Below are 15,555 nucleotides of genomic sequence, written 5' to 3'. Positions count from 1 at the left end.
AAAAATGCTATCAATGAGATCCAATCCAATCTAGATAATCTAACAGCTAGGGTAACTGAGGCAGAAGAGAGAATAAGCGACCTGGAGGACAATATAATAGTTAAAAAGGGAAAAGAGGAGGCCAGGGAAAAACAACTCAGAATCCATGAAAATACAATCAGAGAAATAAGTGACACCATGAAGCGTTCCAATGTCAGAATAATTGGAATCCCAGAGGGAGTGGAGAGAGAGGACTAGAAGATGTATTTGAGCAAATCGTAGCTGAGAACTTCCCTAATCTGGGGAATGAAACAAACATTCGAGTCCTAGAGGCAGAGAGGACCCCTCCCAAGATCAAGGAAAACAGGCCAACACCCCAGCATGTAATAGTAAAACTTGCAAATCTTAGAACCAAGGAAACCATCTTAAGGGCAGTTAGGGGGAAGAGATTCCTTATGTACAGAGGGAGGAACATCAGAATAACGTCAGACCTTTCCACAGAGACCTGGCAAGCCAGAAAGGCCTGGCAAGACATATTCAGGGTACTAAATGAGAAGAACATGCAGCCAAGAATACTTTATCCGGCAAGGCTTTCATTTAGAATGGATGGAGAGATGCAGAGCTTCCACGAGTGGCAGAAACTGAAAGAATATATGACCACTAAGCCATCCCTGCAAGAAATATTAAGGGGGGTTCTATAAAAGGAGAAAGACCCCAAGAGTGATACACAACAGAAATTTACAGGGACAATCTATAAAAACAACATCTTCACAGGCAACATGATGACAATTAATTCATATCTTTCAATAATCACTCTCAACGTGAATGGCCTAAATGCTCCCATAAAACGGCACAGGGTTGCAGATTGGATAAAAAGAGAGGACCCATCCATATGCTGTCTACAAGAGACTCATTTTGAACCTAAAGATACATCCAGACTGAAAGTGAAGGGATGGCGATCCATCTTCCATGCCAGCGGACCTCAAAAGAAAGCTGGGGTAGTAATTCTTATATCAGAAAGATAAGATTTTAAACTAAAGTCTGTAATAAGAGACACGGAAGGACACTGTATCATTCTTTTTTTTTTTTTTAAGATTTTATTTATTTATTCATGAGAGACAGAGAGAGAGGCAGAGGGAGAAGCAGGCTCCCAAGGAGCAGGGAGCCCGATGCGGGACTCGATCCCAGGACCCTGGGATCATGACCTGAGCCGAAGGCAGACGCTCAACCGTCTGAGCCACCCAGGCGCCCAGGACACTATATCATTCTTAAAGGATCTATCCAACAAGAAGATCTGACAATTGTAAATATCTATGCCCCCAACATGGGAGCAGCCATCTATATAAGCCAACTGTTAACCAAAATAGTCATATTGATAACAATACGTTAATTGTAGGAGACCTCAATACTCCACTCTCAGCAATGGACAGATCATCTAAGCAGAAAATCAACAAGGAAACAAGAGCTTTGAATGATACATTGGACCAGATGGGCCTCATAGATATTTACAGAACATTCCACCTTAAAACAACAGAATACTCATTCTTCTCAAGCACACATGGAACTTTCTCCAGAATAGACCATATACTGGGTCACAAATCAGGTCTCAACTGATACCAAAAGATTGAGATTATTTCCTGCATATTCTCAGACCACAATGCTCTAAAACTGGAACTCAATCACAAGAAAAAAATTGGCAGGAATTCAAACACTTGGAAGCTAAAGACCACTCTGCTCAAGAATGTTTGGGTCAACCAGGAAATCAAAGAAGAACTTAAACAATTCATGGAAATCAATGAGAACGGAAACACATCGGTCCAAAACCTATGGGATACTGCAAAGGCGGTCCTAAGGGGGAAATACATAGCCATCCAAGCCTCACTCAAAAAAATAGAAAAATCCTGAATTCACCAATTAACTCTACACCTTAAAGAACTAGAGAAAAAGCAACAAACAATGCCTAAGCCATGCATTAGAAGAGAAATAATTAAAATTAGAGCAGAAATCAATGAATTAGAAACCAGAAACACAGTAGATCAGATCAACGAAACTAGAAGTTGGTTTTTTGAAAGAATTAATAAGATCGATAAACCACTGGCCAGACTTATCCAAAAGAAAAGAGAAAGGACCCAAATTAATAAAATTATGAATGAAAGGGGAGAGATCACGACTAACACCAAGGAAATAGAAACAATTATTAGAAATTATTATCAACAACTATATGCCAATAAACAGCAATCTGGATGAAATGGAGGTCTTCCTGGAAACCTATAAGCTGCCAGGACTGAAACAGGAAGAAATTGACAACCTGAATAGGCCAATAACCAGTAATGAGATTGAAGCAATGATCAAAAACCTCCCCAAAAACAAGAGTCCAGGGCCTGATGGATTCCCTGGGGAATACTACCAAACATTCAAAGAAGAAATAATACCTATTGTACTGAAGCTGTTTCAAAAAATAGAAACAGAAGGAAAACTTCCAGACTCATTCTATGAGGCCAGCATTACCTTAATCCCCAAACCAGGCAAAGACTCCATCAAAAAGGAGAATTTCAGACCGATATCCTTGATGAATATGGATTCCAAAATCCTCAACAAAATCCTAGCTAATAGGATCCAACAATACATTAAAAGGATCATCCACCACGACCAAGTGGGATTTATTCCCGGATGCAAGCGTGGTTCAACATTCGCAAATCAATCAGTGTGATAGAACACATTAATAAGAGGAGGGAGAAGAACCATATGGTCCTCTCAATTGATGCAGAAAAAGCATTTGACAAAATACAACATCCTTTCCTGATTAAAACTCTCCAGAGTATAGGGATAGAGGGAACATTCCTCAAGTTCATAAAATCCATCTATGAAAAACCCACAGCGAATATCATCCTCATTGGGGAAAAGCTGAGAGCCTTTCCCTTAAGATCAGGAACACGTCAAGGATGCCCACTCTCGCCACTATTATTCAACATAGTACTAGGAGTCCTAGCAACAGCAATCAGACAACAAAAAGAAATAAAAGCTATTCAAATTGGCAAAGAAGAAGTCAAACTCTCTCTTGTCGCAGACAACATGATACTTTATGTGGAAAACCCAAAAGACTCCACCCCCAAATTACTAGAACTTATCCAGCAATTCAGTAATGTGGCAGGATACAAAATCAATGCACAGAAATCAGTTGCTTTCTTATACACTAACAACGCAACTGTAGAAAGAGAAATTAGAGAAACGATTCCATTTACAATAGCACCAAAAACCATAAGATACCTCGGAATAAACCTAACCAAAGAGGTAAAGGATCTATACTCTAGGAACTACAAAACACTCATGAAAGAAATTGAAGAAGACACAAAAAGATGGAAAAATATTCCATGCTCATGGATCGGAAGAATAAACATTGTTAAAATGTCTATGCTACCCAGAGCAATCTATACCTTCAGTGCCATCCTGATCAAAATTCCAATGACATTTTTCAAAGTGCTGGAACAAACAATCCTAAAATTTGTATGGAATCAGAAAAGACCCCGAATCGCCAAGGAGATGTTGAAAAAGAAAAACAAAGCTGGGGGCATCACGTTGCCCAATTTCAAGCTATATTACAAAGCTGTGATCACCAAGACAGCATGGTACTGGCACAAAAACAGACACATAGATCAATGGAACAGAATAGAGAACCCAGATATGGACCCTCAACTCTATGGTCAAATAATCTTTGACAGAGCAGGAAAAAACCTGCAATGGAAAAAAGACAGTCTCTTCAATAAATGGTGCTGGGAAAATTGGACAGCCACATGCAGAAGAATGAAACTCCACCATTCTCTAACACCATTCACAAAGATAAACTCAAAGTGGATGAAAGACCTCAATGTAAGACAGGAATCCATCAAAATCCTAGAAGAGAACATAGGCAGTAACCTCTTTGACATTGGCCACAGCAACTTCTTTCAAGATATATCTCCAATGGCGACCTCCCCATCTCCACCCCGGAGGAGCCGAGATCTCAGGGCCCTACTTCTCAGTGCGCCCCCAGAGAAAAGCAGTCAATCACTCCCGTCTCCCCGGTCTCTGGCTGCACTCCGCACTCACCTGGCCTGTGACCGAGCGTTTCTGTCTCTGGCACCCGACCCCGTCTGGAGTCTCCAAACCCAGCACATCCCTGCGGTGTGCTCCCGTTCCGCTCCTCCCGGGGGAGGAATGGGAGTCTCCCCGGATCTGCTACTTGTTGGGTCCCTGCTGGAGGAGCAGGGGCCCGACTGTGCCGCAGATCACGGTTTATGGCAACCCCGAGCTGAGACCCTGCGCCTCGGCTCCGTCTCTGCAGCCGGCTTCCCTGCTGTGATACCTGGGAGCTCTGCCGCACTCAGGCACCCCCCGGTCTTTCTGTGACCCCACGGGTCCCGAGACCACACTGTCCCAGCGAGGGTTCCACCCTCCGCTTAGCCACTGGAGTGACGTCCCTCAGCGGAGCCGACTTCTAAAAGTTCCGATTTTGTGCTCTGGGGCTCTATCACTTGCAGGTAGCGGCTGATGGAGGCTCCCTCTCCCCGCAGTCTATCTTCCCGTGTATCGCCTCGGATTCACTTCTCCGCACGTCCCACCTTCCAGAAAGTGGTCGCTTTTCTTTTCAGAGAGTTGTTGCTACTCTTTTCTTCAATCTCCTGTTGAGTTTGTAAGTGTTCAGAATGGTTTGATCCCTATCTAGCTGAATTCCTGGGACCAGGAGAAATTTAGGTCTCCTACTCCTCTGCCATCTTGCTTGCAGGTGGTCTCTTTTATTTACTCTTAAGTATTTTATTCTTTTTGATGCCATTGTAACTGGAATTATTTTTTTAAATTTTGTTTTGGATTATTAATTGCTAATGTATTGAAATATAGCTGATTTTTGTATATTTATCTGGTATCCAGCAATCTTAACTTGTTTATTAGTTCTATGTTTGTTTGTTTATTTTTTTTTCTCCTTAGGATATGCAGGATCATAACACCTGCAAATAGAGATAGCTTTACTTCTTTTTTTGTCCAGTCTTACATCTTTTATTACTTTTTATTGCCTAATTGCCCTAGCTAGAATCTTCAGTACAATGTTACTAGAAGTGGGAAGAACCCATTCCTGTTTTATTCCTCATCTCAGAGGGGAAACTTTGGTCTTTTTTCATTAAATATGAAAGAAGTTAACTGGGTTTTTTGCAGGTGCTTTTTGTCAGGTTGAGGAAGTTTCCTTCTATTGTTAGTTTAATGTTTTTACATGAAATGTTGGATTTTGTTAAGTGTTGTTTTTCCGTGTCAGTTGAAATAATCGTGTGCTTTTTATTTTATGCTAATATGGTATACTACATTAATATACATATATATTTATATATATGTATTTTTAAATATTTTATTTATTTATTTAATTGACAGAGAGAGAGAGACTGACAGACAGCGTGAGAGGGAACACAAGCAGGGGGAGTGGGAGAGGGAGAAGCAGGCTTCCCACCGAGCAGGGAGCCTGATGCAGGGCTCGATCCCAGGACCCCGGGATCATGACCTGAGCTGAAGTCAGTCGCTTAACCAACTGAGCTACCCAGGTGCCCCATATGTATATTTTTATACATTGAACCAATCTTGCATTCTTGGGATAAATTCCACTCAGTTATGGTATAGAATCCTTTGTATATGCAGCTAGATTGAGTTTGTTGGTATTTTGTTGAGGGTTTCTGTGCCTCTGTCCAATAAAGGATATTGGTCTGTAGTTTTCTTGTGATGTCTTTGTCTGGTTTGGGTTTCAGGAAAATAGTGGGCTTTTTGAATGAATTGGTATAATTTCTTCCTTAAATGTTTGACAGAATTCACAAGAAAACCTATCTGGGCCTGGGGCTTTCTATTTTGAAAGCTTATGAATTGTTCAGTTTCTTTAATAGATGTGGTCCTATTCAGATTGTTTATTTTTCTGATTTTTATGAGGGTATGTGGAAAGATTTTCTTAAATGGTTCTGTGCCATTATCTTGCTGCCAGAAATTCCTCATAGGTTTATTTTCTACCTTATTTTTTCACCTTAAATTGAGATGTCTGTTTTATCTCACTATGATTTGATACTGCTTTTTAACTCAATCTGATAGTTTCTGTCTTTTGATTAGTAGGAGATTGAACCTGTTCACATTTAGTAATAAACGGTATGGTTTGCTTTTATTCCTTCCATTTTATTTATGCTTATTATTTATTTTACTTTGTTAATCTTTCTCTTTCACTTTCTCAATTTTCTCATTTTTGTTGATTCAGTCGAATGGCTCTTAATTCCCAATGCCTCCCTCTACCTCCTTGTTTTAGTGTTTCTTATGCTTTTCAGTGTGTTTATGAAATCTCCATCTTCCTAATAATTAGGATTTAAATTTTATCTCCATATTAGCATATATTTGTAAATCTTCACTTTTCCATAAAAATGCTTCATTTTTTTATTTCAAACAATTAAAAGTAATAGAATATTTTTACTTTTCCATCTTGCTGAAATGAGACATATGATTTTTTTATTGTAGTAAAATACAAGTAACACAATTCAGTATCATTAAGCACATTCACAGTGTTGTGCAACCATCACCATATCCATTTCCAGAACATTTTCATCATCCTAAACTGGGACTCTGTGTGCGGTGAACAGTAACAATTCATTCCCTGTGCATGGCCCCTGTCCTTCCACCAAGCCCTCGTGACCTCTAATGTACTTCCTGTCTCTCTGAATTTACCTATTCTAGGTAACTTACTCGGTGGAGTATTCATACCATATTTGAACTTTGTATCTGGCTTATTTTGCTCAGTATAATGTTTTCAAGGTCCATTCACGTGGTAACACATATGAGAATTTCTTTCCTTTTTAAGGCTAGATAACAATCTAGTATGTATACACCACGTTCTATTTATTCATTCCTCTATTGATGGACATTTGGGTCGTGTTTACCTTTTGCTCTTGTGAATGATGTTGTTATCATTTCTGTTTCTTTTGTTGATATGCCCTGAGTTGGAGTTGCTATATCGTATGGCCATCCCACATATACCTCTCTGAGGAGTGTCCAGCTATTTTCCACGGTAGCTGCTCTAGTTTGATTCCCACCAGCAAGCACCAGGGTGCTAATCCTCAGTGACAGGATTACTGAGAGATACTTTTAGAAAATAGGAGCCATCCTAATTGTTGTGAAGTTATATCTCACGGTGGCCTAGATTTGTATTTCCCTAATGATGAGTGATGCTGAGCATCTTTTCTTGTACTGATTGACCACCTGTACATATCTCCTTTGGAGGAATGTCTAATTATTCATGTGTTCTGGCTATTAATAAGATATAAAAGTTTGGAAAGACTATGTTTTTTTCCTTCTTATTTCTTAATCTAGAATATACAAGAATGTTTTCTCTGTCACTGAAAAGATAACAGATGATTACGAAGAATTTGTTGATAATTCAAACTTACATGCCACTTCTGTTTTAAAGTCAGAAGTAAAAACGGAAGCAGATATTAATGAGGTAAAATGGTCTTTGAAAAATATAAGCATAGATTTTTTTATGTAAAATGAATAAGTTTGGAATTAAAAATATGATTTATGATTATTCACAGTCTCTTGCACACGCGCACACCCACACACAGACATCCTTCCCACTGTAGAAAGCTATAATTACACTTATATCAGTTGGTTCATTTGTTCACGTGTTATTGAGTACTTATTATTTACCAGTCACTGAGCTAGGCACTGGAATACAGCAGTGGGCAGAACACGTCCCTGACCTCTTGGAGTTTATATTCTGCTAAGAGAGACAGATAATGAAGCCATGAGTGCCATGAAGAAAAGCAAAGGAGGATAAGGTAATGCAGAGTGATGCTGTATGCTACTTTACATGGGAATGGTCAGGAGAGACCACCCTATCTAAAGTAGCAGCTACCCGCTTCGGCCCCCACTACTGTATACCTCTAAATCTTTGCTGGTCTTCAGAGTACTTTTTTCGTTATTACTAACTCAAAAATGACACAAGACAAATATGAGAAATCTTGACAGAATCCTAGAAAAACTTTAATTAGGAAATCTTTTCTTGCCATGAAGAATTGTATCCCACCCCCCTAATATTTTATTGGGATTAAACTTTATGTGCTAGATGCTTGTCCTAGTTGGCAAAAGCAGCATTTTTATGAGATAGCACTGTATAATAGGTATACTTTACACATTTTTCCTTTAAAAAATAGGTAGTTTTGGTAACAAGGGAAAATAAAATGTCTACATTTTTTATTTTAATTTGTATTTCTCTTATTACTGGTATATTTTAAAATATATGTTACTGGAAATTTTTGCCCATTAAGCTCCTGGATGGATTTTTCTTACTATTTTGTAGGAATTCTTCATGTCTATATTGCAGTTATCTTTTCCTATGAGGTGGCTTGTTACTTTTATTCCCTTATGATGTATTATTATCAATAATTCTTTTTTTAAGATTTGTTTATTTGAGAGAGAGAGAGTGCGAGCAGGAGTAGGGGCAGGGGGAGAAGGAGGGAGAGAGAGAGGAAAGCAGACTCCCGCTGAGTGTGGAGCCTGACATGGGGCTCAATCTCATGACCCTGAGGTCATGACCTGAGCCGAAATCAAGAGTCAGACGCTCAACTGACTGAGCCACCCAAGCACCTCTATTATCTATAATTCTTAATTTCAGTGTAATTGATTTTATCAGTCCTTATATTTGTGTTTGTGTTTGTAATTATTTACCATCCTGAGTCATAAATATATTCTTCTCTGTTTTCTTATGAAAGCTTTGGAGTCTGTCCTTCACATTTATCTCTAAATCTGTGCGTAGTGTATGTTAGGGTTCATTTTCGTTTATTTCTGTATGAGTGACTGTTGCTCAGGCACAATTTCTTTACATCCCTTCCCTGCCGATCTGCACAGCAGCTCTTTCTTTATCATTTATCATATGTCTCCATACATGTGTCTTCTCTTTCCAAACTGTTACTCTGTCCCATTGATCTACTCGCCTGTTACTGTGCCGATCCCACACCAGATTAATGGTATAGCTTTGAAATAAGTCTTCTCTTCTAAGAGTGTCTTGTCTATTCTCAGCTGTTTGCATTTCCGTATACATTTTAGAATCAGACCCTATTTGGATTTTGATTGAAATTGCCTAGAAGGTGGGGAGAGTTAATATTTTATGATACTAGGTCTTCTCACATGATTGTAAAATTCATTTAAGTCTTCTTTAATGTTTTTCTATGTCTTTTATAATTTTTTTCATAAAAATCTTGTGGGTTGTTTTGTTTTGTTTTGTGGATTTAGCCTGTGTGCTTTATAGTCCCAGCCCATACTCTAAGGGAATTGCTTCTACTAGTTCTTTATGAACACTTCAGAATAGAAATATTTTTAGATAAAAATATATGCACTGCTTTAATTTTTTCCTTAGGATTAACATTAAATCAGCACTATGGACCTTTTTTATGGCCTTCCATTTACATTGCAGAATTTCTCTTTAGACAAGGTTATACCAATTTCTATTAAAGGCTGCCTTTTAAATGTATACTATTTTATACTTGCTGTTGCTTATTGAAAACTGAAATCTGGGATTAACTGGTCTTAATTTTTGCATATTACTCATAATCTTAGATATTTTTCTTATGCTCATTAGCCATTTGTATTTCTCATTTTTACGACTTTTTGGTGTTCTCTCCTATTTTCCTGATGGAGTTTTTTTTCTTACTGAATTACAAAACTATTTATAAAATACAGACCATAACCATTTGTTAGGCCATGAAAATATAAATTTTCATGCATTATTTTTTGTGCATTCTTGAATCTGCCCTCCATAGTTCACAGTAAATTTTTTCTGAAATATATTATTGGTTACTGGAATATACATGTTAAAGTTTGCATAGGGTCGCAGTGCTATGCTGCATCTGTACATTTTCTCACTCAACATTATGTTGTCAAGACTCGTGTCACATATCAGTGGGTCTGGGTCCAGATCTCACAGTGATATGCCACCAAATGCCCTCAGTGTGGGACTGAAAGTGTTGTCAGCAGATAGCCTTTAGCTGTCTGCTTTTTCAGAGATGGCTTCAAGTGCAGCCCCCTTGTTCAAGGTCATGCCCCTTTTGGGGGGAGGCGCACATACAATGAACAATTGTTACAAGGGTATAAAAAACTCTGAAGGGCCATTCCTGCTCCTGAGCTCCCCATGGCTTGGCTAAGCCTGTGGTGTGGCCTGTATAACAGCTCAGCCTTCCCCTCTACCCACCCTGCTTGCTTTCTCTCCCTTCCACACATGTTGACCCAGGCACATTCCTTAGTGTTTACATCCTGCCTGTCTCAAATTGGCTTCCCAGGGAACCCAATCTATGACAGTATGTAACAGAAACACACACACACACACACGTACATAATTTATCGTTTCTGATTGTTACACAGTATTCCCACTTTTCTTCTTTGAATTGCATATTGATACTTTTGAACATTTTTTCTATTGGGTTTCTTACTGATTTTTAGGACTTTTTGTGTATTCCAGATATTGATTCTTTGTTAATTTTAGACTTTGTTAATATTACCTCTTAACTTTGTCCTTGTCTATTAATCTTAGGTATAGATCTTTGGTAATAGAAATTCTTAATTTTGATGTTTTAAAATTCAATACTGATTCTGATTTTCCAGTTTGCTTATGAGTAGATTTGATGTAGACAGTGTTGTCATCCTGGCATAAATCCTGTGTGTCCCTGGTTCCACTTTTGCCCCACAGCCCTGATTGTAGCATCTTGCTCATACTCTGCCCTCTAGTATCTGACCTTGGTTCTCTCCTATTTTTGCTAAACTCATGTTGGTATGGACTGAGTTTCTGAGCACATTCTAATATCTAGTCCAAGAAAAGATAGATAACAGGGCACCTGAGTGGCTCAGTCGGTTAAGCGTCTGCCTTCAGCTCAGGTCATGATCCCAAGGTCCTGGGATCGAGTCCCGCATCGGGCTCCCTGCTTGGTGGGAAGCCTGCTTCTCCCTCTCCCACTCCCCCTGTTTGTGTTCCCTCTCTCGCTGCCTCTCTCTGTCAAATAAATAAATAAATAATCTTAAAAAAGATAGATAATTATTTTATTTGGGATGTGTTGAGTCAGGTACCTGTGGGCAACCAGGTGAAAATATTTCTATTAGGATTTTGGAAATCTAGATTTGACTTTCAAGAGAGAGCAGGGCTAAAGTGGGGGAGGTCCCCACTTCCCATTGCATACTGTAGAATTTAGATGTAGCTATTTCTATCTTGTAATATACAGTCTTGAGGAAATCAGACTATTTGCTGAGATCCATTCTTGTTGGCATGAAAAAAGACACCCAAAAAATTTATTACAAAAAGATTTTCAAGCCCCACTTCATATCTTAACTGTGGGCTTTGGAGTCACAGACCCACAACAAACTTTAGCCTTAACTACATGCTAGCAATATAGCCTTTGACAATATAAGCTTCCCGAGTCTGAGTTTTCTTTTTATGCATAATAAGAGTAATAATTTCTTCCTCAGGGTTACTGTGAAGATGAGGTGAAGGTAACCTGTTTACTATAGTGCCTAGGACATGATAAGTACTCATCAATTTGTAACTATATCAAATTATGGTATGCTATGAGTATACTGTATCAAGTATACTTCAGTATTTGATATAGATCCAAGTATACTGCATCAAGTAGTAAGTCCAGTATACATATTTCAAGAATGAGTCTATGCAAAATATGTATGTACTATAATATTAGAAGGTGTGTAGGGGTTGAGGTCCAGTCATTATCAGAATTAGAGGTTATTTTCCAGAAGAAGCTACACAACACATTATATATTTGTTTGGAATTGTCTGTGAACTTCTTTATTGTGATAAAATGTACATAATGTACAATTTACCATTTTAACCATTTTTACAAATAAAATTCAGTGGCACTAGGACATTCATGATGGGGTGCACTATCAGCACTATCCATTTTGCAGAAGTTTTTAATCATCCCACAGAAACTTCCTATTTATTTGTGTGGAACATTTAAGGATTGCATATCACCCTCAGCATCTACTCAGGCTCTTTCCCCAGCAGCTTAATAGGGTGTTAATGGTGTTTGTTTATACTGTTAACTGCCTTTATTTATAAATGAATGGTCGAGGTTCTAACAGGCAAAATAGCTAACCACTGAGAAACATTGGGTGCCTCAGAACAATGGATTGCATGTGGGCTCTGAGGAATCCATTCATTAGTGGAGAACCCATGCCGAGACAGAGCCTAAGGGCAAACACATTGTATAAGTAAGATATTTATACGTAAAATACTCCGGTTATTTCTCATTAGAGATGGATACCCGTACTAGGATATGTATGTTAAAGTGAGGAACTAGCGCCTATAGAAATGGATTTGAAGTATATTCCTGATTCGTAATTCTTAACGTGGAGTACACAGTAAAGTCTCCTGCTCAGCTTTTAAATGATTCAAATTCTTGGTATAAAATTGCTCAATCAATATATTGTGACCTGAAACAAATGTAACATTGTATGTTAATTATACTTCAATTTAAAAAAAAAGATTCTTGGGCCCTGCCCCTGACCTTTTAACTCATAATCTCTGGGGATAGGGCCTAAGAATTTGTATTTTTAATAAGTTCTCAGATGATTACTATGTAGCCACTCTGGCATTAATTTACAGTCTTCTGGGGGAGACTACTGCATTATAATGTACCTGTGTTTTACATTAACTTATTTTAACATGCAAATGTCGGTTACATGGTAACATAATGTTATTTAGTTATACTGAAGTTATTATTGGTCACTTAAAAGTTAGAGCTGTATCATTCTAATTTAAAGGAATGTTCTTTCAGTTAGAACTGTCATCCTAACGTGTCTATTCATTAGATTTTGAATAGGATTAAAATGGATGAGGATTTGAGAAAAATATATGCACCAGTATTTGAAGTAATTCTACACTTGAGCGTTCAAGAAGAGAGTGAGTCTTCAGAAATTTCCACAGAGAACTCTCATGAGTCTGACAAGTCCTCCAAAGAATCTGAGTTGTGTGAAGAAGATGAGGAATCAAAAAATGAAGTTGGGTGTCTCATGAAACACTCCAGTGAAGAACTGCAAATAATGAAGAAACCAAAAAAAGTCTCTTACAACTTTGAAGGAATTCTTTCAGGTAAGATGAAGGAGACTATTAAGAAAGAAGGAAAATGTCCTAACAGCTGGAAAAGACAAATGAGAGAAAATTATAGTAGTTTATATATGACCAGTGACTAGGTTGTAAATGTTAAGAATGCTCAAAGTAAGCATAAACTTAGATCATTTGTGGTGTGTGTAAGTAATAACACCATCATTCATTTTGGTCTCAGTACTCACACCATTTCTCACTAAAGGGACCTGGGGACCCCCTCCGTGAGGATGAACACCACCTGGGATGCTTGTTAACAGTTAAGGCTATCGGACTCCATCAAGATCTGGGGGTGAGGTGTCCTGCTGGAACACTACCTTTTAGATGACCTTTCCAGCTTATTCTTAGGTGTTTGGGAACCACTGACACATGTCAATTGATCATTTAGCTGGTTTAAATACCAATCAGTGTTTTATTCTCTCTTTTTTTCAATGGATTCTTACAGACATAGAAATCATGACTGAGTTTGAGAATAAATACATATATGATGAGTAAGTAGTCAACATTTTAAAAATTACAAGTAATTATAATTTCTGTTAGTTACTGCATTTTTCTGAAATAAGCTTTTATTTTCTCAGATTTTCGGAATTTGCTACAAATCTCTTCTTAGCTCCCAACAGATTAGAGTTTTCGATAAAAATTCAAAATATGGTGACTGACATTGAAAAATGTATAAGTAAGTATTTTAAAAGTTTAGCTAGATACATTGCCTCCTTTGGCAATATTTTCTTAGATGTAGGCATTTGATGCTTATACCCAGAGATGTGGCACATACTACAGTGTATCAGGAGATCAGAAATTCCCAGTCTTTGGGATCAGTGTGAACTTGGGATTATTTGAGGATGTGTGAATTACACATACAGCCACAAAGTGCATAAAAGATGGGCATTAGGAAAATAGCCTAAGGTTTGGATTTTTCAATGATATACTGCAGATTTTTATGAGACTTAAATAAGCCATATCTTATAGCATAACAAGATTCTGTTTCCATCTTTTTTTAAATTTTTTTATTGTTACGTTAATCACCATACATTACATCATTAGTTTTAGATGTAGTGTTCCATTATTCATTGTTTGTGCATAACACCTAGTTTGTTTCCTGAGATTAAGAATTCCTCATATCAGTGAGGTCATATGATACATGTCTTTCTCTGTTTGACTTATTTCGCTCAGCATAATACCCTCCAGTTCCATCCACGTCATTGCAAATGGCAAGATCTCATTCCTTTTGATGGCTGCATAATATTCCATTGTCTATATATACCACATCTTCTTTATCCATTCATCTGTCGATGGACATCTTGGCTCTTTCCACAGTTTGGCTATTGTGGACATTGCTGCTATAAACATCGAGGTGCACATACCCCTTCAGATCCCTACATTTGTATCTTTGGGGTAAATAGCCTGTAGTGCAATTGCTGGATCATATGGTAGCTCTATTTTCCTCACTTTTTGAGGAACCTCCATACTGTTTTCCAGAGTGGCTGCACCAGCTTGCATTCCCACCAACAGTGTAGGAGGGTTCCCCTTTCTCTGCATCCCTGCCAACATCTGTCGTTTCCTGACTTGTTAATTTTAGCCATTCTGACTGGTGTGAGGTGGTATCTCACTGAGGTTTTGATTTGGGATTTCCCTGATGCCAAGTGATGTTGAGCACTTTTTCATGTGTCTGTTGGCCATTTGGATGTCTTCATTGGGAAAATGTCTGTTTATGTCTTCTGCCCATTTCTTGATTGGATCATTTGTTCTTTGGGTATTGAGTTTAATAAGTTCTTTATAGATTTTGGATACTAGCCCTTTATCTGATATGTCATTTGCAAATATCTTCTCCCATTTTGTCGGTTGTCTTTTGGTTTTGTTGACTGTTTCCTTTGCTTTGCAAAAACTTTTTATCTTGATGAAGTCCCAATAGTTTATTTTTGCCCTTGCTTCCCTTGCCTTTGGCGATGTTTCTAGGAAGAAGTTGCTGCGGCTGAGGTCGAAGAGGTTGCTGCCTGTGTTCTCCTTTAGGATTTTGATGGACTCTTGTCTCACATTTAGGTCTTTCAACCATTTGGAGTCTATTTTTGTGTGTGGTGTAAGGAAATGGTCCAGTTTCATTCTTCTGCATGTGGCTGTCCAATTTTCCCAACACCATTTGTTGAAGAGACTGTCTTTTTTCCATTGGACATTCTTTCCTGCTTTGTCAAAGATTAGTTGACCATAGAGTTGAGGGTCCATTTCTGGGCTCTCTATTCTGTTCCATTGATCTACGTGTCTGTTTTTGTGCCAGTACCACACTACTTGACGATGACAGCTTTGTAATAGAGCTGGAACTCCGGAATTGTGATGCCACCAGCTTTGCTTTGCTTTTTCAACATTCCTGTGGCTATTTGGGGTCTTTTCTGGTTCCATACAAATTTTAGGATTATTTGTTCCATTTCTTT

The 15,555-nt window shown here is 38.2% G+C and overlaps 1 protein-coding gene across 1 annotated transcript in view; it reads left to right on the top strand.

Moving 5' to 3' along the window:
• DNAH14 (dynein axonemal heavy chain 14) overlaps positions 1-15,555 on the top strand; it is a 325,270-nt gene that overhangs the window by 68,714 nt on the left and 241,001 nt on the right. The window contains exons 13-16 of the mRNA XM_044916203.1: positions 7,339-7,468; positions 12,838-13,117; positions 13,575-13,620; positions 13,708-13,805. Of these exons, the coding sequence (XP_044772138.1) occupies positions 7,339-7,468; positions 12,838-13,117; positions 13,575-13,620; positions 13,708-13,805 (554 nt within the window). The remainder of the gene's footprint in view (positions 1-7,338; positions 7,469-12,837; positions 13,118-13,574; positions 13,621-13,707; positions 13,806-15,555) is intronic.

This window comes from Neomonachus schauinslandi, chromosome 6 (assembly GCF_002201575.2).
Source record: "Neomonachus schauinslandi chromosome 6, ASM220157v2, whole genome shotgun sequence".
In the NCBI taxonomy this organism is placed as follows: Eukaryota; Metazoa; Chordata; class Mammalia; order Carnivora; family Phocidae; genus Neomonachus; species Neomonachus schauinslandi.
This window is presented reverse-complemented; position numbering and strand designations above follow the sequence as displayed.